Here is a 23,605-nt window from a genome sequence, read left to right as displayed (position 1 = left end):
ACATATAAACATTTCTCTTTAGGCTGAGAATTTGATTAGGAGGTTTTGGGAGAAACAGTAGTTTTTAGGTATGGTTTTGTTTTTTTGGGGTTTTTTGGTAGTACCAGGTGGCATGCGGGATCTCGGTTCTCTGACCCGGGAAGGAACCTGTGTCTCCTGTATTGGGAACACAGAGTCTTAACCACCGGACTGTCAGGAAGTCCTTGATGTATTTGTTTGTAATACACCTATGATATTCATACTCGCAATTCTGTCTGCCTCTCACAGGGGCATACTGGTGTGGGGCAGGGGAAAGTGGAAGAAACTAGATATGATCAACAGAAGGAGATGGGTCTGCAGCCTGTGGTGCTTGCCCAGGGTTCCTTCTTCAGCTGAATGGCCTGCTCCCCGGCCCCAACCAAATTCCTGAACTTGCCCAGAACCCCAAGCATCTTACTCTACCTGCAGCTACCAGGATTGGGTTCACCTGCTCCTTGGAGCTGCCCCAATGATTTCAGCCAAGAATTCCTCACACTTCAGAAGGCCCAGGGTCTTTATTGTCCTGCCCCACTATCGTGATTACCACGGACCACCGTGAACTGTGTTAATCATGTGCATATGTGTGTGTGTGTGTATGCCTGCATGCATGCATGCATGTGTGTGGGTGGGTGATATCTTCCCAAACTATGATAGGCAGGGGTCGTTTCTCTTATTCTGTTATATTTTTCCACAGTAACTAGTGTTTACAATGAACTGGAGCTTGAACAGCTGCAAACCTCAACAACCCCACCCCAAATTTCCAGAGTTAAAATAGGGCAAAGAATAGCCCCTGCCTGAGTCACCTTGAAAGCATGCTTGGAGATGGAGGATGCCTCTGAAGTACATTTACAGCCTCCAGAATATAAGTTTGCATTTGCACAACACAACTTCCCTTTACAATGAGAATTGATGTACATTATTTCCTTTTATCTTATTAGTATGATGGGATTTGTTCTTGATGAATCCATAGCACTACAGTTACTCATCATCATTCCATTATCACTACAGGTTTATAGATTTTCCCCTTTATTACTCATTTTATTTTTTCCATCAAGTATATTTCATACACGAGATAGTAATTACCAAGTTCTCTATTCCTTACACTTAGAGTTTGCCTTTTCCCCCCGATCATAAAAGCAATAAGTGCCTATTGTTGAAAATCTTGAAAATACAAAAAAGTGCGAAGGAAGTAAAAATTGCCCATAATCAGTGATAACATCTCAGTATATTTATATATACGTTAAAGGAAACTAGGACAATTATATGATTTGGGGTCTTGCTTCCCTGTCTATTGAGCTTTCTTCCATGTCCTTAAATATTAATCAAGAACATTATTCCTAATGGCCACCCAGATTTCCACTACATTTTCATAACACAGTTTACTTAATCCTTCCTCATCTTTTAAATGATGGGTGGCAGAGGCTCCTAACTGCCTTCCTGACAACTGCTCTTTCTTGTGAATTGAGCACTCACTTTATTTGGGGTGGCAATGCCCTCTAGTTAAAATCAGTATCTCCCAGTCTCTTGTGAGTCCAGAGAGAGTCACGTGACCAAATTCCAGCCAATGAGATGCAAGTGGAAGTAACTGGGTGCTCGGGGAAAGCTCTTGGAAGGGGCAAACTCGGGTGGCAAGTGCACTCCTCCCCTCCCTGTTTCCCCTTGCCCAGGGCACAGATGGAGCGTGGCCATCCTTGAGACCATGGGGATGGCTGAGAGGAAAGATGGAAGGAAGCTGGGTCCCCGCTGACCTGCGGCACCTTCACTCCTGCACTAGACTGCCCTCCTCCCAAGTCGGCTTATGTGAGGGAAAATGGAACCCCTAATTTGTTTAAGACACTTCTGGGGTGGCTCTGCGGCTCACAGGTTCAAGTTATGAGATAAAAGAATATACATATGTTTTGTTTCCCCACCTTCTACTATCTTCATAGTCTATACAAAGCTTTGAATATGTGAGATTAAGGCCGCATACACAAACCAGAAGTTCTGCGGCCATCCAGTCCAATCTGAGACAAAAGTCCAGATGAGGGAGTATCTGAGTCTCTCCTCTCCTGGAGGGCAGCTTAGCGGCGGGAGGGGCGGGGTAAGAGCCTGCAGGGAATGACATAGGCCTGCATTTGTGTGACCAGGAAAGCTGCCCCTCACCAGTTCAAGAACTCCCATAAAAGAATTCCAAAATGCCAGGCCGCTGGGCTGCTGGCATTCTCTCCCACATGGAGCACACTGGCAAGGGCACGGCAGAGGCCTGCAAACCTGGGACAGCCTTTGAGCTCTGGGTTTCTTTCTCAGAAGGGAGGCTTGTTTCTGGAAGCCTTCCACCCACCGTGCTCCTCACAGCAGCTGCTAAGGGAACCTGTATGGAGCACGTGCCTGCCCACACAGCCTGTGTGGGGCCCAGTCATTCACTCTCACACAGCGGCTGAGGCAAAGCCGCCTCTCTGCAGTTTCTACTTGATTCAAGGAAGGAGAGGTGCAGCCGCCACTAGGAAAGCTGCTTCTCTACTGATGAACTGACCACCTTCCGCAACAATGGCAGAGAAAGTGCTGTAAAGACGTAGCCCAGAACTTCAGGACTGGTACATATCCCAGGTTAAGTGAGCTATCTGCTTAAGTCAGGTTTAACAAGATGACAATGCTTTCATTCTACTGCTTTAAAGAGTGGTTCAGGTGTGCAGGAAAGATTTCCAGCCTCATGAACACAGGCACGAACACCATTTCCTCATTCTCAGGCCGTGCACCATCCTGCCTGGTCTAGGTGCTGGGATTCCAAAAACCCCTGCCTCCATGGGGTCTTCCAGCCATGGAGGAGACGAGGGCCCAAGGGACTCCAGTCACACACAGGTGATTTGGGACAACTGACTCTGACATAAGCTTATTTTTACTGCCCTGAACGGAAAACGAGCCAACAGCCCTGTTCATCTAGGATCCTAGCTGCTCCGTTTCACCATCATGCATAGGACAGTTTTCCTACCCCAAAACGAAAGACTATTTTTATCCCAACCTTGCTGTTCCATACAACACACACAGACAAGATCTGAGGGATTCTGACCAAAAGTAAGTCTTCAGGATATCCAGGTTCACATATTTTCATTGTTATGATAAGGGGCAGAAGAATCTAATGGAAATGAATTCTATTATTCTCTACAAATTCAGGCTTCTTTATAGCTAGAAATGGCTTGGGGATCCAGCCCACTTGAGGATCATGATAGAATAAGACAAGAGTTAAGCTTCCTCTCTCCGCTTAATGAAAGCCTTGCGCTCCCCGTGGCAAGTATCTGTTGGAGAGGGGCTGGGATGCTTAGGAGATGCCGACCACGTTTTCAGGGTTGTCACGGCATGCCCGGGTCAGCACTTGTCCCCAGCCAGCCAGCCGCTTCCTCCCCACACGGGCCCGCCCCTGAGAGAGTTTATTAACCAAGTGCTTGGGGGTTTGTGTATATTTATATTACCTCCTCTTCTCTCGCTCTGTTCTACCAGGGCACGTTGGGGGGAAAAGTTATGATAAACTTTAATAAAAACAAAATTAAAATGATTAAACCTTTCATATCCGTTAGAGATAATCTCTCTTCTGCTGGCTAGTCAAATCTGGAAGAAAACAAATGCAAACCATCACTTCATTGCCTCTCTTCAATCCCCTGCTCATTCCCCCCGCCCCAAAGAAACAGACAGAAAAGGCTGCCTGTGGCCAAATTTTTAAAATAAATTACATTTGTCCTCACACACGGCAGCCAGGTGTGGCTGAAACATTCTTTCCAAATATCCCGTGATATGTATAACCCACGTCCTTCCCTCCAGGGGCCTTTCCATGCAAGCCTGACAATCCCAGAAAGACCAGGACCCGGAGGGGGGAGGCGTGGCCCCTTTTTATTGAAAAAGAAGCACCATTTCCCAATTAGCCGTGTAATTCTGACTCATGGGAGGGAAGGAAGGCTGTGTGCCTGCACACCATCTACTGGAAATACACACACACCCCAGTCTGCATTCCTGATGACAGCAAAGCCCAGAGAAAACAGACCAGTGGGGCACAAATCTCCCTGGTCTTATGTGTTCCAAGGACGTCTTCAGATCTGCCTGGGGTATGGGCACATCCCTATGGAGGGGAAGACGGGTGCAGAAATAGACCAGGCCTGTCTGTCACAGGCTGGCCAGACACACAAGTCAGAACAAGGTCTTCGGCCCTCCCAGAACGGGATAATGACCTCTGACACGCAGCATCTGGGACGCGAAGAGAACACAGGTTCCTGGGAACCGAGCACTTTCTGGATTATGATACTATGTAGTGGAACGGAATTCCAGTCCAGGAAAAACGCATCGCCCTCTGACATACCAAGGCTCTGCAGGGAATGTGGAATTGCCCGTCGGCAGGTGGAGGGAAGGAGGAGGAGAAAGGTTCTTACTTCACTATAGTCAGCCTGACACACACCCAAAGCAGAGCCAGCTTCCCCTTCTTCATCTCAGCTGTTTATTCGGTAGCAGAGACAATGCATCCTCAAGTCCAAAGGACACAAGTCTGTCCTGCGCTTCGCACTTGTGTCATGAGTCACCAGAAACAGATTTTGTTTTATGAGAAAACCACTGACCCCTGGGCTAAACCAGAGAGCTCCAAAGAATGCCACTGATCCCAGAAAGTGGCTTCTAAGCAGTGCAAGGTCAACACAGCCCGTTCTCCTTGCAGTCATCCCTGCTTGCAAGGACCCTGCACACACTGCACCCTGCGGTGGCCCTCCCCTCCCTGCCTGAGGGGTCTCCTTTCCCTGGGGGCGATGGGGAGGGAGACCAGGGGTCGTGCAGGTCAAGTTCCCATGGAAGCTTCAACAGTGGAAGAAGTCACGCTGTCACTGCCCTGCTCCAACCTTCCCATCCTGATGGGAGCAAAGTCTGATCCCCCTTTCCCTGCAGCCTGCCAGCGCCCACAGCTCCCCTGCCCACCTTCCCGCTGCCCCTCCAAATGGCTGAGGGGCTGTGCACCCGCTGGGCCCTCTGCCAGGGCCACTCCACTCAGCTCCAATGTCACCTCCCCAGGGAGACTTCTCAGAGCACCTTATGTAAGACGACTGACCCATCTCGCCCTCCCTGCCGGGCTCTGTATTTATAGCACCTTGCACACCTGACATCCTCTATTTGTTTATCTGGCGTCTGTCTCCCCCTCACTGGAGGGAAAAGTCCAGACTTTGTGTTCACTCCCTGCTGGCAGCTTTCCCAGAGCCCAGAGCGTCATGGGCCACACTCAGGACACTCCGTGTCTACAGGGCTAATGAACTCCACGCCTGGACTCGAACCAGTCACTCTTTCCCCAGCCGTGGTTCTCGTCTAAAAGAGGCAGGAAAGTCAAGCACATCTTTCCCCGACTAGTGCCCCATCTCTGCCTCTTTATCTGCAAACTCTTCAGCAAGTGGCCCCTCCTGAGCCCTGCTCTCCCTCCTGAACTCCAAAATCAGCCCCAATTTTTATTTGCTCTGAATTTAAGTGCCTATACAGTTTTGAATTTTTTGACAGTTTTGTTAACAATTTAAGACTCACGCCTACTACAAAATTAGCATGAAAACGTTGGGGTGGACACACACACATGGCCTATGACCAGGCTACACCCTCATCCCGAGTGTCTCACAAGGCCAGGAGTCATGCCAGCACAGACCCCCAAGCCCCGGCCCCCAGAGCAGGGCTGCCCTTCCACACTGTGGGGTTTCCAGTGCCACTGGGACTGACCTGAACAGGAAAATCATCAAAGTGTTTTCTGAATATTAGGAAAACCACTTAAATCACTGCCAGTTCTCAGAGAAGACTGAGGTTTGCACTTGATGGGCTGGAGAGTCACAAATGACTGCTGCCCCTTCTTGCCCTGCCTTACAGGTTTCCTGGTTTCTACCCAGAAAGGATCCGGCAGTGGATCATAGTCCTTTCTGGACACGAAGAACCCTGTCCCTGGGGCAAAGTGCTGCTGGTCCCTTGGGTGAGTTTGTCAGCCCCCAGCGAGAAGGCAAGACACTGAGGGAAGAGTCTTGATGGACAGCAGCAGAGCGCACGAGGACTCCTGCAGCGAGAGAGATGCCCTCTGTCTGTACCGTCTCGTATGGCAGCCACGTGTTACAACAAGCACTCAATCTGGGAACCTGGAGACTTGAGACCTATGATGGCTGAGAAGCCATGAACACGCCCTTGCTTTACACTCTCATAGAGGAAGGCCCTTTGGGAGGTCAGCTGTGAAGCCTGGGTCCTGGGCTTGCATTTGGGAAAGATGAGGGTTGGGGGGTGAAGACGGACCTGCCCTAGGGCTACACATGAGGGGTGGGCCCTAAATGGGAAGTGTGAAGGCTTACATACCAGGGCCCTTCTAGAGTGCCAGGTCTGGAGGACTCAACACCAACATAGGAAAACCAGGGAGTCAGAAGCCTTCCGTACTTGTGGCAACTGGGATCCTCTGGATGGAAGCCCAACCAATAGACATGGTATGGAATTCTCCAAAGCAGGTCACAGAAGGTGACAAGGGGGGTGGCGTTTACTCTAACCAGAGCAAAAAAATCACCCCCCAAATAAACAAAAAACGAGACCACTGAACACCATCCACAAATCCATAAGGGGGTTGTGCTTATTCTTAAAAGTGCCAGTGGGTAACAGACAGGACAGGCTCCTTATGTAAATCCTTGCACTTGAGCCTCATAGGCGACAGTGTACTGGAGAGCTGCCGTAACGAAAAGCCATAGGCCGAGTGCCTTAAACAACCCAAGTTCACTTTCCCACAGTTCTAGAGGCTGAAGTCCAAGATCAAGGCATTGGCAGGTTTCGTTTCTCCTGAGGCCGCTCTCCTTGGTGTACAGAGGGGCAAGCTGTCCTGGGGCGTAGGTCGCCAAGTTTCACAGGCGCGAGAATGTCCCTCCACGGGCTGGCTGTGCCCTTGGGACTCATCAGTGGCAGGTCTGGATGGAGGCGGTGTTAGGACAAGCCAGGCAGAGCGCTGCTCCCCATCAGATGAGCTCAGCGGGCACAGTGCTCTGACCTCTTTTCTGACCTAAGCAGGGGGCACTTCCTCCAGAGCCCCCTGCCAGGGAGCTTGCTCTGCTTCTTCACAGACCAGGGCCCGCCCCTAGGACCAAGATCTGGGAGCAGGAAGCTGCGGAGGGGCCAGCAGGCACCGACCCCGTGGCAGGAAGGTCCGGGGTCTCCCCGTCACCCTCCGCCCCTGCCTCCTGTCCTCCTTCCACATCCAAAAAGGAACAAGACACTGAACTCAGATGTCAGGAAGTGGGTGGTTACAGCCTAAAATGTGTTCCCCAGATTCATACGTTGAAGCTGTAACCCCCCAGAACCTCAGATGTGGCTGTATCTGGAGAAAGGGCCTTTAAGACGGTGATTAAGTTAAAGATGAGTGATAGACTGGATTAGGGTACCCTGGCTGGCGTCCGTATAAGCAGAGGAGATTACGACACAGAGAGAGAGAGACAGACAGACAGACAGGCCTGAGAGCAGGGCGAAGGCTGTGAGAAGAGGAGAAGACAGCCCTCTGTGCTCCAAGGAGAGCGGCCTCAGGAAAAATGAAACCTCCCAACGCCTTGATCTGGGACTTCCAGCCTCTAGAACTGCACAAAAGTGAACTTGGATTGTTTAAGGCACTCGGCTTATGGCTTTTCATTTCGGCAGCTCTAAGCAAACTAAGGCAGTCTGAAAGGAAAAAGCCTGTCCCAAGCAGAGGGTTTTAAACTGAGCAAAATGGTGAGAGGGAAGCACATAGATTCTTTTTCTGTCTTCATGAGATGACGACAGATCTGGATAAAGCTGAGTGAAGACAACAGACAGGCTTGTTCCCAGAGTAATCACATACTATCCAACCTCTAATATTCTGATTAGAGCAGAAGTCAAGTATCTGTTAAAAGTGATAAACAGCTCTTTTTTATTAACAGACACACAAAAGGTCTCAAGATAGTTTGGAAGTGTAAAACTATAAAAAGCCCTTTAACATCCACTCTGAAGGCTACATCTTGACAAAGTCCTTTCCAACTCCCTCAAAACTGCTAATGGATTAGGCTTAAGTGGCAAAACCAAAAGTAAATGCCTATTTGAAAACGTGCTTCTCTCATATGGAGAAAAATCGAGGAGGGGGGAGTGGTAAACAGCAGAAACAGAGACAGGAAGGCGCTACAGAACACACCTTACTCAGCCTGACAGGAAGCAGGAGGCACGTGGGCACCACGTCTGTTTCTTTACGGAAAGGGCAGCCCAAATCCAGGCTGGGCCAGCGGGATCCCAGTGAGGCAACCAGCGCCAGGGCAAGCGTATCGCGTGCCCCGTGGCCAGCCAGCGTGGTCCACTAGAAACTCCCGAACTGGTCGATGAATCGGTCCCCTTCCCTAAGCCAGCCATGAACCACGTGTAACTAAGAAGCCCTTGAAATCTGGCTGGTATGACAGAGAGACTGGATTGTAAATCTTTATTTAACTTTAATTAATTTAAACTTAAACAGCCGCAGGGGGCTCATGGCTGTCGCGCCAAACAGGATGAGAACCTGGAGATGCTCCCTTGTTGCTCTCAGAGGGTCGAGAAACCCCAGAAGCAGGAGGCTCTGGACTGCGCCTACTCTGATGTGGGCGGTCAGAAAACTTCCCACTGCTAGTCAGTGTTTGGGAAAAAAAAAAGTCATGCAGGACTATAATTCGCCTAATTGGGTCACAGTTTGAAGGGGGTTCCTTAACATCCGTGACTCTGAGAAGGCTTTGAGCTATTTCTGTGAACAGAGAGACCAATGCATGCTCCACTTTCCTCCTGGGCCCCCTACCAAGGTCAGGAGCAAGTTTATTAATATAGAGCGTAAGTGGCCCAAGAAACGGATTCTTCAGGCATGTCTGAAGGCATAACAAGTTCAAATCATTGTTTCTCTTGAAAAATTACATTTGAGCAGCACAGGATGGTGTGAAGAGGCTGGAATGAAGACATGCCCATGAGACAGGGGGCAGTGGGTGATGACCACCATCCCCAACCCACCGAGGCACAGAGCCCCAACCCCAACTTGCTGGCTAGCTCCCATGTTCACCTGAGGGACAAGTTTCCCTCGTTCAAGCTTCTTGGATCCCCCCTTTCAAAAGGACCCCCCATAAATGTTTCCCTGACATAACACCAGGTGGGACATGACATTCTCTGTCTGCCGTGGGGATCCCTATGTTTCTGAGCTCTCTGGCATGCTTACAACCCTGAACAGGAGACCCCTAATGCTCACCCTCAATACCCACCACCCCCCTCCAAAAGGACTCATGGTCTCTCCTTTTTACGTTCATCTACATTTTGCTGGGCCACTCGGTATCAGCCCTCCTAGAAGGCAGCAGCCACAGTGTTGGCACCTCTCAGAGAGGGCAGTGTGGGGTGGCCATGAGGGAACCCACCACTACCTACCGAGGGGACAGCACGTAAGACAGCTCGAGTGCCCCAACGAGGAGGACAGGCAATGTATAGTCATACATACAGCCCAGTGTATTATATAGGGGAACATATGCTCCAGTGTCATACACTGAAATTAAACCCAAAACCCTGGCAGCTTTGAACCTCCCATAAAAATAAAGCAACTACTAAATGGTGGATCCAGAAAAACGAATGGGTAAATGAATGATAATCACTGTAACTCAGGCTACTGCAGCCAGATCTCAGATCATTTCTAAAAGGTGGAATGTCTTGGCACATGTGCTTATCTCTTCTGGAGAAGACAGAGAGGAAACAAGCTTGGTGGGAATTTTCACTGGAAGGATTGATGCTAAAGCTGAAGCTCCAATACTTTGGCCACTTGATGCGAAGGGCTGACTCACTGGAAAAGACCCTGATGCTGGGAAAGATTGAGGGCAAGAGCAGAAGGAGGCGACAGAGGATGAGATGGTTGGATGGCATCACCGACGTGATGGACATGAGTTTGTGCAAACTTAGGGAGATGGTGAAGGACGGGGAAGCCTGGCATGCTGCAGTCCATGCGGTTGCAAAGAGTCAGACACAACTTAGCGACTGAACAATAACAATGACTCCAGTCAAAACAGCTCTTGGATAATGGCTCTCAGAGGTCTTGCCTGGTATCCATGTAATTGCCCTGACTCTGGCTTCAGGACATTCCTAACTTAGAAGCAACAGCCTCTCCAAGATGCTTCTTATAACAGACTCTGACATTGCAGGGAAGGCGGTGCTATCACTACAAAGCTGTCTTGTATGAAGACATGGAGCCATAGCTTCCACACTGGTAGGGGGGAGGAGTGTGTGTGCGTGTGTGTGTGCACACACACATGTGAGAGGAGGAGCAGACATACTAGCATATACTTAGAGGAAGGACTTGGGAAGGCAATGGCACCCCAGTCCAGTACTCTTGCCTGGAAAATCCCAGGGGCGGGGGAGCCTGGTGGGCTGCAGTCCAGGGGGTCGCTAAGAGTTGGACACGACTGAGCGACTTCCCTTTCACTTTTCACTTTCATGCACTGGAGAAGGAAATGGCAACCCACTCCAGTGATCTTGCCTGGAGAATCCCAGGGACGGGGGAGCCTGGTGGGCTATCTATGGGGTCGCACAGAGTCGGACACGACTGAAGCAACTTAGCAGCAGCAGCAGCAGCAGAGGAAGGACTAAGACAAGGAATATGTAATCAGAAGCCATCACAATTACAAATGCAAATGAACAGGCAATTGGCACTGACCTTTGTAGATTGTTAGAGGACTAATTAAGGCAAATCAGGAACTCTGTTCCAACAAAAAAACAAGACTGTAGACACCCTAAGAAGCACTCCTGTCCTCTTCATGTGGGTGCAAAATGCAAGCGAATCAGGTGGTAATCAAACTACATGTGCTTTACACTGACAGAAGGAAAACGGTCTCCACGAACAAAAGACCAGCAAGGTTCACCCCTTGGTCTCCTGTGAGTAACTTTGCTAGTATCTCTGTCAATGAGCTTGGCCATTATTTGAGCTCTTGCCATGTGGCTGGCACTCTATTAGATTCCATATAAACAGATCCCACCCATGAAGCAGTCAGAAACGCCAATTACAAACTTTGCTTTGAATGGCTATTTTTAAAGCTTTAGAAAAAAAGAACAAAATCAAAGTATACATCATTGAGCAAACTCCATTTTTCATTCAACAATATTATATTCTCTCTTCATGTCAATATATAATGAAGTCTCTTTAGCCTTGCACTGAAAAGAAGCTTTCTGAAAAAGCACCCTGAAATTCCTAATTTTCATCCCAGTAGTCCCTCATCAGGAAATGGATTTAAAACAGATAAAGTCATGTTTTCTTTATTCCTTCATGAGTGCTCAAATTCTCAGTCACCCCAATTTGTTTGGATGCCCTTTACACATTTAACTTTTCTGGTCAGAATTACTTTATCCCTATGCTTCCCCAAGCCTCATGGACAAGACATACAATCAAAAGGGAAAAGGACAGAGGAAAAAAACTGCTGGTTCTACGAAAATAATACCTTAGAACTGCAGAACTGGTCGCAACATATTTTAGTGTTAAAAGAAAAATTATACTGAAATAGCGTATAATTTAGCTATTTACAAAAAAAACTGCACTTAATACTCAGAGGGCAGCTTTATGCCAGTTTTGAAAAATCAAAACAAAAACAAATGATGAACTAGGAAACAGTGCATTTTCTTAGTCTCTTAAATTGTACAAGTTAAGTAGAACTCCCCAGAACTTGCTTCAAAAAAATCATCCATCAGGTGAGGCCGGTGAGTGTTTCAGTAAAGGCTGTCGTCTAAACCACATCGTCACTTGGCCGGCTCCCTGACCCCAGGAATTCACTACCTTGAGCGCCAAAGATGTGTCAGTGTAGGAGGCTGTTGTCTTCTGCTCCAAGCAAAATACTCCCCTAAATTCTGAATGAGCACACCATCTGTAAGCTGAGCCATCATCGGTTGCCCTGAACGCCTGTGCTGGCGTCTAGAACAACGTATCCACACCAAGAGCTGAGAGACGGCATCAGCTGTGCCCCCGACCCAAAGTAGGTGCTCGATGAAGAGTCATGTCATTACTTCTGTGCAATGTTTGGAGGGCCACGTCCCCGTGTGAGAAGTAGTTAAGGGGAGGGTAAGAGAAACAGGAGGAGGAAAAGAGAGGAAGGCCGAGGGCAGAAACACAAAGTGCCTCTTGTCTTCTGGAGGTTCAGGGCACTGATGGAGCGAAATTAACTACAGTTTCAGCCGGGAGCCAGAAATGCCTTTTTAATAAGCAAACAGGGAAGCTGATCCTACACATGATCCACCTACGGCTGCGTTTCATCTTCCAGGGGCTTCTGGTCAACTAAGGGGAGGCAAGGAGCCGAAGCCAGCCGCTGGGAGATATGACCCAGGTGCCGCCGCAGCAGCGAGCTTTGTCTGCCTTTATCCGTGTGCATGTGGGAAGGAGTGGGAGTGAAACAGGAAGGCCAAATCCCAACACTGTCGAGAGAATACTTGGTCCTGCAGAAAATACATTCAAGCCAAAATCAAAAGACCAGGTCACACACAAAAAATGATGGGAAGGCAAGAATCTCAGTAGTGTGGTTACCTTCTTTTCTGTGAGATGTACATTTCCAAGACGTTCTCTTTCAAATGGGAAGGCCGCGTGTGTGTGTCTGTGTTTCTAGCAGAGGTGAGGGTGGCAAGCATAACCACAAAGACCACTGCACTTGGTGGAAAAAAAAAAAAAAAAACAATACACCATAGGACTCACTGATGCAAGTAAGGGTGGCGCTCAACCACAAGCAGGACTGTGTCGGGGAGGGTGGGCTAGGGATTAGCATGTGGTCAGCAACCAAGACTCAGCCCTTTGGTGGAGCAGGGCAGGACCTCGATGCTTTAAGACTGGTCATGAGGGCTCTCGAGGGGCTTAGGGAGCCAGTGGTGGGTGTGAATCTCGGCCACTGCTATGAAATTCTGAAGGCAGAGGAGACTTCCACCACTTCTCCTTCTCTGCACTTCCATGTGGGACTGAGCTAACAAGTAAGGTTTGAAGAAGTGGCATTTCTGTCACCCCCCAGGCGAGAAACCACGGGACAGTCCACTCCATCAGCCTCGGCAAGAGGCGCCCCGCCGCTGCAGAAGCTGACAGGAGGCTGAGCTCTGAGGCCCTGGGCTCAGGGAAGGGGAGGATGTCATTTCCGGTAGCTTTTGTATAAATCTCTCTGGTGTGCGGACAAGACAGGAGGAAAGGAAAGGAGAGAGAACGCTGTCTTTTAACCAGGTGATGACAGAATGCCAGGAAGGAAAACCCTAGACACCACCACTGTTTACACGCGGCTTAGAGTCAGAACGCAGGGCTCCCGACAGGTGCCCAAAGGTGCCCTGAGGCCTCCTCACACCACATGGACGACCTTGCCAGTTGAGGATCAGAGCCCCAACCTTTATGTTCCAGAGGAGAGAAGTGGGAATTACAGGCACACCTCACAGATGCTGTGATAAATCAAGTATGACAACAAAGTGAGCTAACGTGATTTTTGTGGTTTCCCAGTGCGTATAAAAGTTACATTTACATTATATGGTAGTCTATTAAGGTCGGGAAAAAAAAAGTATATTAACTATCTTAATAAAAATAAATTAAAAATAAATATCTTAATTAAAAAACACTTCAGTACTTAAAAATGTTGATCATCATCTGAGCCTTCAGGGGGTCGAAATATTTTCTGCTGGTGGAGGGCTTGAAATACCGTGAGAATTACCAAAACGTGACACAGAAATGCAAAGTGAGCAAATGCTGATGGAAAAATGATACCCACAGACTTGCTCCAAGCGGGGCAGCCAGGAACCTTCCATCTGTAAAAGGATGATGCAGGGTCTCTGAGCATGGCAGAACAAGGGACACCTGTTTTATGAAGTCTGTGTTTACAAAACCAGAAGATGATGACTTTCAGTGTCTTAATTCTACCAGGCCCGTGTTGCCCTTCTCTTGAAGACATTCTTCCAAGAAGTTTGTAAGAGCCCATTCCTGGTACAAGGGAGGAGGATACGTTTTAAGGTGAGTTTTCTTGAAGGAGTTTCTAAAACAGAACCGAGTTACTCTTCACGTCAATACGAACATTACCTAGTAATTTATGCCTTTGTCATTAGTAAAGAGTACACACTTAGCTAGAGCGTATGGGTGGAAGGGCGGGACAGGGTGGGGAGGGAGGTGGGTGGAGAGTGAAAGCATGACTCCAGGCCGAAGACAACACAAAAGGATTCTGAAATACAGAAAGGGAGTCTATCATCTAGATGAAAGTTGCTCATACACTTCGGAGAGGGAGAAAAAAAACACTAATACGCATTAAATGAGAGAAACCCAGAAGGCAGTGGTGTAAGAACGCAATTCCACAGCGACTGCATAAATAGAAGTATTACATTATAAAACAGGGGACTGTTTGTTCCAGCTCATAGACCCTGGGTGAAATGGCAGCTGTACACTATTTAGTTTGGGGCACCTCATTAATAAAAAGGGAATTCTGAGCAGAGTGAAAGAAAGAATTGAGGGGGCAAAAGGGACCAGCTTTTAGTGGAAGATTAAAACAATGACATATGCAAAGCTGGTTAAAAAAAAAAAAAATTAAACCCTGAAATAAATAGGTCTGAGTATGCTGGTAGAGGAAGAAGAACCCCGTCAAATGACTCAACAGCAGAATAAAGAGAGTGGCAGAACAAACAGGCCAAAATGCCCTCGTGGGGAGCGGGGACCCCACAGCCGGATGGTGCAACGGTCCCAGTCTTGGAGCCCTGGCCTGTCTGTGGGTGCTGGGTCCCATCCCAGGGCAGAACCATGGGTCAGACATGAAACACAAGCCCCAGAGGTGGAGAATGAACTTTAAACAAAAGAGGCATCCATGATACACGCAGGAAGGCACAGTCCATCTTGCAGTGACCTGGGGGTGACAAAAATCACCCTGATTCCCACCCAGGACTTTCACAAAGTGACAATTCAGACTGACTGCTAGGAGGACTGGCCCCTCCTCTGTGATAATCCTACTCAAGCAGAGAGGAAACATTCTCAAATTCTGGTGTATCCCATCATTGGGGAATCTAGCTCCACCTATACAGAAAAAGGGGGAAGAGAAGCAGCTGGGTGATGGACACAGAAGCTGTGGGCAGAGAGGTCCATGGGGGCTCTGGAGCAATGCCTCCAGTAGGAAACGAAGCTGACAGAGCGATATAGCAGAGCCTTCAGAGTGGAGAAAACGTCTACCCAGCCATGAATTAATCATAGGTACCTAGAAAACCAGAGAAAACAAAAGTTGTACAAGAAGGTAAATGAAATTATAAAACTCTACATGGCTCAGCTGTGATTAATATTTATAGAGTTAGAATAATGAAAATACTGAATATTAATATATCCCCAAATTATTATTTAATCATAATGGAAGACGGATTGGAGGGGGAGACAATGTATTGAGGGGCTGGGATTTGTGGGTACCGAGTCTGTGTGCAAGAGGGTGTGTACAGAGTGAGGGTGGGGTGGGAGCGTGAGTTTGTGGATGTGGTGTGTGTAAGTAGGTATGAGTGTGTGGGCTTGCAGAATGGCATATGAGTAAAATCCTTATCTTCCAATGTAGAAAGCCAATAGGTTAATCCTAACACTTGGCCAAAAAAAAAAAAAAAAAAAACAATTTCAAGCAACAATAGTAGAGGCATGTTAAGAAATACGGCCATGAGTAACAAAAGGAACAATTAAACTTGAAAGCCAGGGCTCTGGGGAATGGCACTGGGGAGGGCCATGCCATTTTTCACAGTAAGGTTTATATAACTCTTTGCCTTTAAAAACTGTAAAAATGTGCAATCTGATAACATTAGGATTAAAACCCCACACGGCCATGACAGCTCAATGGCTGACAGGGTGCTGCAGGCAACAGAGAGACCAAAGGGCCCGCCTGAGTCTGCAGCCTGGCCAGGTCGTGTGGCAACATGCCATTGGAATGAGCAAAGGGGTTTGTCTGCAGGAGAAGTCGTGAACCCAGGCCTGTGAGGTGGCCCCAGTGAGAAACCCAGGGAGCCGCCCGAAGGGCATGTGCCAAAGGCAGGAGAGCAAAGTTTCAAGAGGCTGGGAGCCAAGGGCCAGGCCTAGTGCCTTGTGATGCCGGCCTGGGGGGCAGACCAAGGACCACGAGCCAGGGAGGGGCATGCAGGATGGTCCGGAGCAGTCAAAGAACAAGACAGAAACAGGGCCAGGCAAGGGTGCTTCCAGAAGGCACTGGGCAGCGACCTCAGAGACCAAGAAAGAAGCCCAGCACATAGCCACTGGACTGGGTACATCCAAGGTCAAGGGTTCCTTCTCAAGCACGGTTTGATGATGAGAGGAAACAGGCTCTGATAGGCTGACATGTGAACTGGAGATGGACCAACACAGATTGTTCTTTCAAGAATCTGAAGATTCTGTTGTAGACAGACAGTGGAACTCAGGATTAAGGGAGAGCTTTTGCTGTATGGTTTTTAAAGAGTCAGCTGACTGTCCTATGCTCCCAAGTGGAGAGAAACGGATTGGGAGGCTGAAAAAAGTAAGAGAGAGGGGACAGTCTAATGTACGAGGTTCCCACGGGAGTTAAGTCACATGGGAAAGACAGGAGAAGGGACTGCAGCCTAGAGGACAGGCAGGAAGCAGACACGGGGCAAGGGCTGCGGCAAGATCCCCATGCTCTCTGTGAGGGAAGGGGCAGCTCTGAGCCAGGAATAGCCGGGGCGCTCGGAACAGTCATGATGTTTTTAATAAGCACTCACTCTTCGATCACCTCTGCAATTCATTCTTACAGACCAGACTTGAGGCCACAAACTGCCCAATCTCAATTCTGAGCAAGACATACTGTAGCATTTTCTTTACGTCGATCTGAACCCAAAGACTGAATCTAGAATGCACGCCGGACGCACCTGGGGAGAGGGGACAACAACACAAGGTCTGTTGGCTGGCTCACTGGGCAGTGGCTTGTGACGTGCAAAGAAAAGTCGTGCTAGGTTCCTCTAAAAAACTTTAATAGTTAAGAGGAAAGTGACAGTCCCTGCGTGTCCCCCACGCCCAGAGCACAGCGGCCACTCGCGGCCCACGAGACCACTCACCGGGGTCAGTGGAGGGGCACCTGCGGATGGTGAAGATCTGCCCCAGGTCCTCATCCTCCTCGGGGAGGCCCTTCTGCAGCCGCTGCAGCTTGCGCAGGCTCTCGCTGCGCTGGTGCTTCATGGAGCGCACGTGCTGGATAAGGTTGAGCTTGGCCTTGGTGGAGTAGCTGCACAGGACGCAGTGGTAGTAACAGCTCTCGCCCTCCACGCCGCTCTCGCGCTGCTGCAGGTGCTGCGAGGGTAAGAGAGAGGGATGCGCCCTGGTCAGCTGCACCAAGCCCGGCCCCGCCACGAGCCCGCCCGCCCTGCTGGCCGCCCGACAACCCCTTTCCGGGGTGACTTGGTTTTCCCAGGGGGCCCTTCCTCCAGCAGCTTGATGAGGACAGGGAGTAAGGTGACTCTCCCTGCCTCCCCCAGGTGTGTCAGAGTGCTGAAAATGCTGACGGATCCGACCCTCCCAGCATAAAACTGGGCTTCCTGGCACAATAATCCAAGGTTCCTCTTTCCGCTTATCTCCAAAGTGTCTGCTCTATGTGGAACAGGGGTCGGCAAGCTATGGCCACAGGCCAAGTGCACCCTGCTGCCTGGTTCTGCAAATAGGGTCTCGGTGGAACACAGCCACAAAATGTGTTGGTTCGTGCATCGTCGATGGATACTTTCTCAACACCGGACGGAGTTCAACAGTTCCAACAGAGATTACGTGGCCTGCAAAGCCTAAAATCTTATTATCTGGACCTTCATGGAAAAAGTGACAAGCGCCTGCTTTAGGGGGTGGCCTACAGGGTGGTCACCTTACCTGCACAGAATCTTAGGTCAGTAACGAAGCGCCAAAGCTGCTGTGTGGCTATTTCACAAGAAATATAACTCAAGCTTTTGTATTTAGAACTAGTCTATTAGGAGAACCTGAAATTAGGTCTTCCCCTAGATTAGGAAGAAAAGAAAAATAAATTTGTCCAAACCAGATCTCTCTCAACATCTCAAGGTCATTTGGCTTAGAGCTCAGATGGTCAAAATTACACTCTGGGTTGTGTTTGTGTGGATACAGAACTTTGATCCCAGAACATGGAAGCCCATGAAGCAGATGCAACAGGATAAAAGTATGGTACACAAACCAGTGGAGGCCATGGAGTTGGCAGAACCCAGGCTTCTGCATTTTGAAGAAGACTTGTATCCAAGCATAACGTTCACATCCTTTGGGGTCCCTGTGAGAACACGTGGAAAGCTATGGACCCTTTTATTAAGAATTAGAGAACTGACATGCTCCTGGAATAGAAAGGCCACCTCCTTCATTTCAAATGACTCATTTTAGGGGAAGAGGGAATTTTTCTATTGGGTACACATAAAACAGGGGGAAAAAAAAATCCCAAGAAGTTTTAAGTGGTTGACTCAAGTTAACACAGCTAGTTAATGGGAGAAAGAGAACTAGAATCTGGCAGCATCCGCTCCAGTATCCTTCTGCAGGAGGAAATTGAGATCATGGATTCTATGGGCTCGTGTTACCACCCGTCCTTCCTTCTTTCTCCTCGCCCCTACGCCCACCTCCAGTCCCCCGAGCCTGGCCCAAGGAACCACAATAAAGCCTTGGGGCTGCTCTGTGCTGCTCGTCTCCTTTCTGACCACACTTGTTCTATTTGACACCCGTGCCTGGTAACCATCTCTGGTCCTGCATGGAACTCTGTCCTGTCCCGATGATACTGTGGGACACTCAGGAAGCACAGAGGTCAATGCCCTGCACTCTGCTCAATGCTAACAAGAGTGGCCCAACTGTCCCTACTGGATGACACAGCTCTGAGGCTCATGTGTTCACATGTACACATCCTATGTTCATGGAAAAAGTGTGAACATCCCAGAAGCAGGTCTGGACCTCATTGGAAGAGGAAATATGAATGCATCAACAGAGGGCTGAAGAAGGGGAGCGGGGCGCAGGCCCTCGACCATGTAAGCTGGCTACACAACGTTAACTTTTGCTCTGAGGCCAGCTTGCAGGTAACACAGTGAAGGGCTTCACAGGTAACAGCAGAGAACAATCCCTTCTTTCCCAGAAATGGGTGACTTAACACACTCAAGTGCAGAGCCTTGGAGCAAAACAATAAGCCTTTCCCTGGCCCTGCCTCCAGTAAGAGCTGGCCTACAGCAATCACAGCCAGAAAGAGACCAAGTAACAAGCAAGCTCAATGCTAGCTGTCAGAGTATAACCACCAAAAACACAAAGCTACTTTTCCTGAAATAAATTTGAGCTGTTTTTTTTGTTTGTTTGTTTTTAATGGTTTCTCTTCAGTTTGCCCCCTCTGACTTATGTCTCCTTGTCAAGGATTGAAAGCTCCAAAGCTACATTTTTTGGAGGGTGGGACTCCGGGGAGAGAGACTGCTGGGCTGGATGGAAAGGAAAACAAAATGAGCTTGCCCACGCCGATTCTACCCAAATTCTCCATAGGGACCCCTGAAAGCCAAAAATGGAACCCGGATATTCTCAGGAGCAAGCATTAGGGTTGGGACTGAGGAACAGGGAACTTATACAGGAGCCAGGAAAGGCCACCTTGGATCACCAAGTCCCAACACATTACATTTATTAAAGTTTCAACAAAAACTGACTGAATGAAAGGTAACAGGGAAAATAACCATGGAATCCAAAGCGATAAGTCCTAGCAAGGGATTCTGGTGGTATCGTAAACTACGAAATTACAGAAAAGATCACTGAAGCCTTAACCCCGAATTCCCATTACCTTCTCATGAAACAGGATTTCCTGGCAGTAAGGCTCTGAATCTTAAACATGAGATTTTAATATGGATGTGAGGGTTCTTTTCCAAAAGTCTGGGGTTTCTAGTCTCTGAGCCAGAAGAGAGGATAACACGGCCAGAAAGAGCTGGATGGGAGCTGAGATGTCAGATGTCTTTCATCCTCAGACTCAGGGGCTCTTGGGTGACAGGGCTGTATATATCCTCAACTGAAATAAACATCACACTGGGGACTCCTGCTGGAAAAATAACTGATACAATGATGATGCCCCTAAACCACCACACTTGACTCCTGGTAGTCACTGGTAATCTCTGCTGCCACCAGGAATCCTGTTGGTCTGCTATGCGAGAACCATTTCAGAAAGAAAATGAATGGGTGCCCAATACAAATGGTAGAGACAAGAATAAAAGCAAAAAATGCGGAAAACAGAGCCAAGGCCTCTCCCTCTGAGCCCGGTGTAGCAGACATTTAGGGTCCCCTCTCAGGGACTTGCACAAAAGCTTAATTCAAAATTCCAAGCTTGCTTGTGCACTCCAAGTTCACTCTCCAAGACATACACATGGAAATCCAGAATAAACTATTTCTCCATTCCTAGGAAACACCTGCTCATAAAGGTTATACCCCAACCCGAACTTCCACTCACAACTGGAGTCTCTGGGGGTCCACCTGCACGTGAGTGCCCCTGTTCTCACCACATCTTATAAGCTCCCGCTTGGGCAGTTTTCAGGCTGTCCAACATGGAGCAAACGGGGGTCCAAAGCCAGCAACAGGGTCCTGACTTATCCGCACCATCTGGTCCCTTCCCAGGTCTTCAGTGGGTCCAGGCCCTGACCTTGGTGGCCGGGCTCCCTCTCCCTCCCAAGATGCGCTGGCCCATCCCCAGAATTCCACCCTGGGAACTTGCCTAGTAAGAAGCAGCAGGAGGGGGCAGGACTGGAGAGACTGACTTCACAGGGCCAGCCCGTCACCCCAGAAATGCTTTCCCTGCAGGAGAGAGTAGATGTTTTCATCTAGAGAAGGAGGGAGAATGATTTGTTCCTGACCCAGCTAATTAGGATACCCTCAGTTGGGATCACAATGTATTTAATTAAATTCACTGTAATATATGAAGAATCCACCGAGGCACAAAGCCCAGTGGAATACTCAGTGAAGGGGCTGCCTCCTCTCAGAGTTCCTGCTCTTCTCGGCAAGAAGGAAATTCTTCTCCCACACAGATACTGGACTCCCCCAAGCCTCTCCCCCTCCATCACAGAGCTCGCCCATCCTCAGGTAGGAGGACCCAAGTCTTGGTTTGGTTGTTTCCATTTATTTCTTTACTCTGTGCTCAAGATTCTGAACTCTATGCTCAAGATTTCTTTATGCTCACCTCTAGCGGGTCAGTTGTGCAGTCTAAAAAAGAAAACAGGGGACCTTCCTGGTGGTCCACCAGTTAAGAATCTGCATTCCAAGGCAGGGGACATGCGGGTTCCATCCCTGGTTGGGAACGAAGATCCTACATGCCCCAGGACAACTAAGCGCGTGCACCACAACTGCTGAGTCTGTGCCTCAATGAGAGAGCCTGCATGCCCCACCTAGGGAAGAAACCCACACCCCGCAGCAAGAGGCCCACACACCAAAATGAAGATCCCGTGCGCTGCCACTAAGACCTGATGCAGCCATAAATAACTAACGCTTTTTAAAAATACAAAATAAAGAATAAGAACACAGAAGAATAACTTCAACTGTGGTCAGTGTGCTGTAAGACGTGTGTGCTACATGCGGACCCAAAGGAAAACGGTCACTGAGCCCACTGGGCAGGGTTTGGTTCCATTCTAGATGTCAACAACACATGGAAACACATACTGTGTAAACACACCCACACACAAAGACACACAGACTATGCCCTACCCGAGGGCCTGACCCAGCAAGTAACGAGGCAGTGATGGTGGTAACCTGGCAGACAGGCCAAGAGATATGCGGAGGGCAACCTTCTGGTGTGAATTGCCATCGTGAGAACACTTCCTCCAGTGGCACGGGAAAATCACCAGATCACTCAAGAAAAACCAACCAGTGAGTAATGAAGAAGCAGGACCAACAGATCAGTCAAGGAAGGGCGACCGACTCAGCTAAAGGAAGAGCAGAAACCAAGGTCCAGTCCAGCACTCTGTCCAGCCAGCCTCTCCTACAACCTTGAATACTGAACTGCCAAGGGCTTCTCTGATTTCCCCGGTCTTACTGTCTGGTTTTAAAAAGTGCCTGCAAGGGTTTCGCTGGCAATCCAGTGGTTGGGACTTTTAATGCAGGGGGTGCCGGTTCCATCCTTGGTCAGGGAGCTAGGACCTCACATGCCTCATGGCCAAAAATCCAGAACATAAACAACGGAAGCAATACTGTAGCAAATTCAGCACAGACTTTGAAAAATGGAACGCATCAAAAAAAAAAAATACTTTTTAAAAACAGTGCCTGCAAAACACTGGCTTATAGGAACTGCAAGTGTGCAGTTGTTCCCACTGAAAGGAAGTTCTACACGTGGCAACAGGATTTACTTCCTGCAAGCACAAAGAAGTACAAGGACCCACAAAAAGGAAATAAGTACCCGGTGTGACTCATAAATGGAAGCAGGAAAAGAACTCTGCAAACTCCAACTTCTCCAAACGACCACGGTGCAGCAGATAACAGATGGCCCTCAGCGCGCAGGAGCTGGACTGGCACATGCTGGGTAAGCAGCACCTGCGCTGGAAATGAGCGAGGGGGCTCCCTCATGCTGACCAGGGACCCTGTCCTGTCCACCAGTCCAATCCTGTTGGAGCATTTATATTTTATCAACAAAATGCTGGGCTGGGTTTAGCTGGCAGGTGACACTCCTGTGCCCCTGACCTGGAGATGTAGGGAGAGGCGTGCCTATTCCCCTCATCGTGGAGATGCCCTTCCTTGACTTGCTTCTGGGTCTGGTTCCGGGGGAAGAACTTGGAAAAGATAAGACCTCAATACAGTAAAACGCATCTCGGATAATGAGCCTGGCACGTGAGGGCGGGTATGAAGAGGAAATGAATAATTTAAAAAGAAAGGAAAGGAGCCGGCTGGCATTATTTGTGGGATTTCACCCCATTAGTATGTTGGGCTCGTTCACCCTGGCCAGCAACTGAAAGTCAAAGAGATGAGAAGAGGGCTCTTGTTAGAAAATAATTCATCGTGAAAATCAAAAAAATGTGTTCCTGTTACTTGTTTCCCAGGAAAACTAACCAACTTCTGTCAGAGAACATCGATTTATATAAATCTGGAGGGGCCCCGGCTCCCTCCTCCTCCCCAACAAGAGGAAACTTCTAACATCTGGTTCTTCATGCATGGAATGCAAAATATTGATCAGGTTTTGTCAAAGCCTCCCCTTTAAAGTAGAAATGGACAAAGTACACTCTGACACTCGCACACACACTCTTACAAACGAAAACACACAGGATTCACGTAGGAGGCTTCCGCGGGGAATATAATACCTGTCATGAGGAACACACAAACGGCCACCCCGGCTCACCACATTCTCCCACGGATACGTCGCAACCGCACCCGGAGGGCAGATCAAACGGTGAAGCTCCGTGAAGGGTGAGGTAAAGCGGCTCCCAGGGATCCACCCCTCCTGGGGCACGTGGGCAACCCTGGGGGTGACCTACATCTAGCAGGGAGGGCCCCACAACCCACACATGGAAGGCCTTGATGGAAGAGGCTGCTGTTCCATCAGACCTCTGGAGGAGAAAACTGTTAACCAGAGCAAGCCAGGGGCTCAGAGAGAGCGCTGCAGAAGTCTCAACAACACCTCCGGTGAGACGGGACAGGAAGATGAAGGTCCGGAGTGAGCCCGCTAATTACCCACTAAGA

General features: G+C 48.9%; 1 protein-coding gene across 1 annotated transcript in view; it reads right to left on the bottom strand.

Annotated features, from left to right (window-relative positions):
- Nucleotides 1-23,605, bottom strand: part of ZFHX3 (zinc finger homeobox 3) — a 237,660-nt gene that overhangs the window by 78,969 nt on the left and 135,086 nt on the right. The window contains exon 4 of the mRNA XM_052655677.1: nucleotides 17,020-17,251. Within this exon, the coding sequence (XP_052511637.1) occupies nucleotides 17,020-17,251 (232 nt within the window). The remainder of the gene's footprint in view (nucleotides 1-17,019; nucleotides 17,252-23,605) is intronic.

Source organism: Budorcas taxicolor, chromosome 18 (assembly GCF_023091745.1).
Source record: "Budorcas taxicolor isolate Tak-1 chromosome 18, Takin1.1, whole genome shotgun sequence".
Classification (NCBI taxonomy): Eukaryota; Metazoa; Chordata; class Mammalia; order Artiodactyla; family Bovidae; genus Budorcas; species Budorcas taxicolor.
The sequence above is the reverse complement of the archived record's forward strand: the minus strand, read 5'-3'. Positions and strand labels throughout refer to the sequence as shown.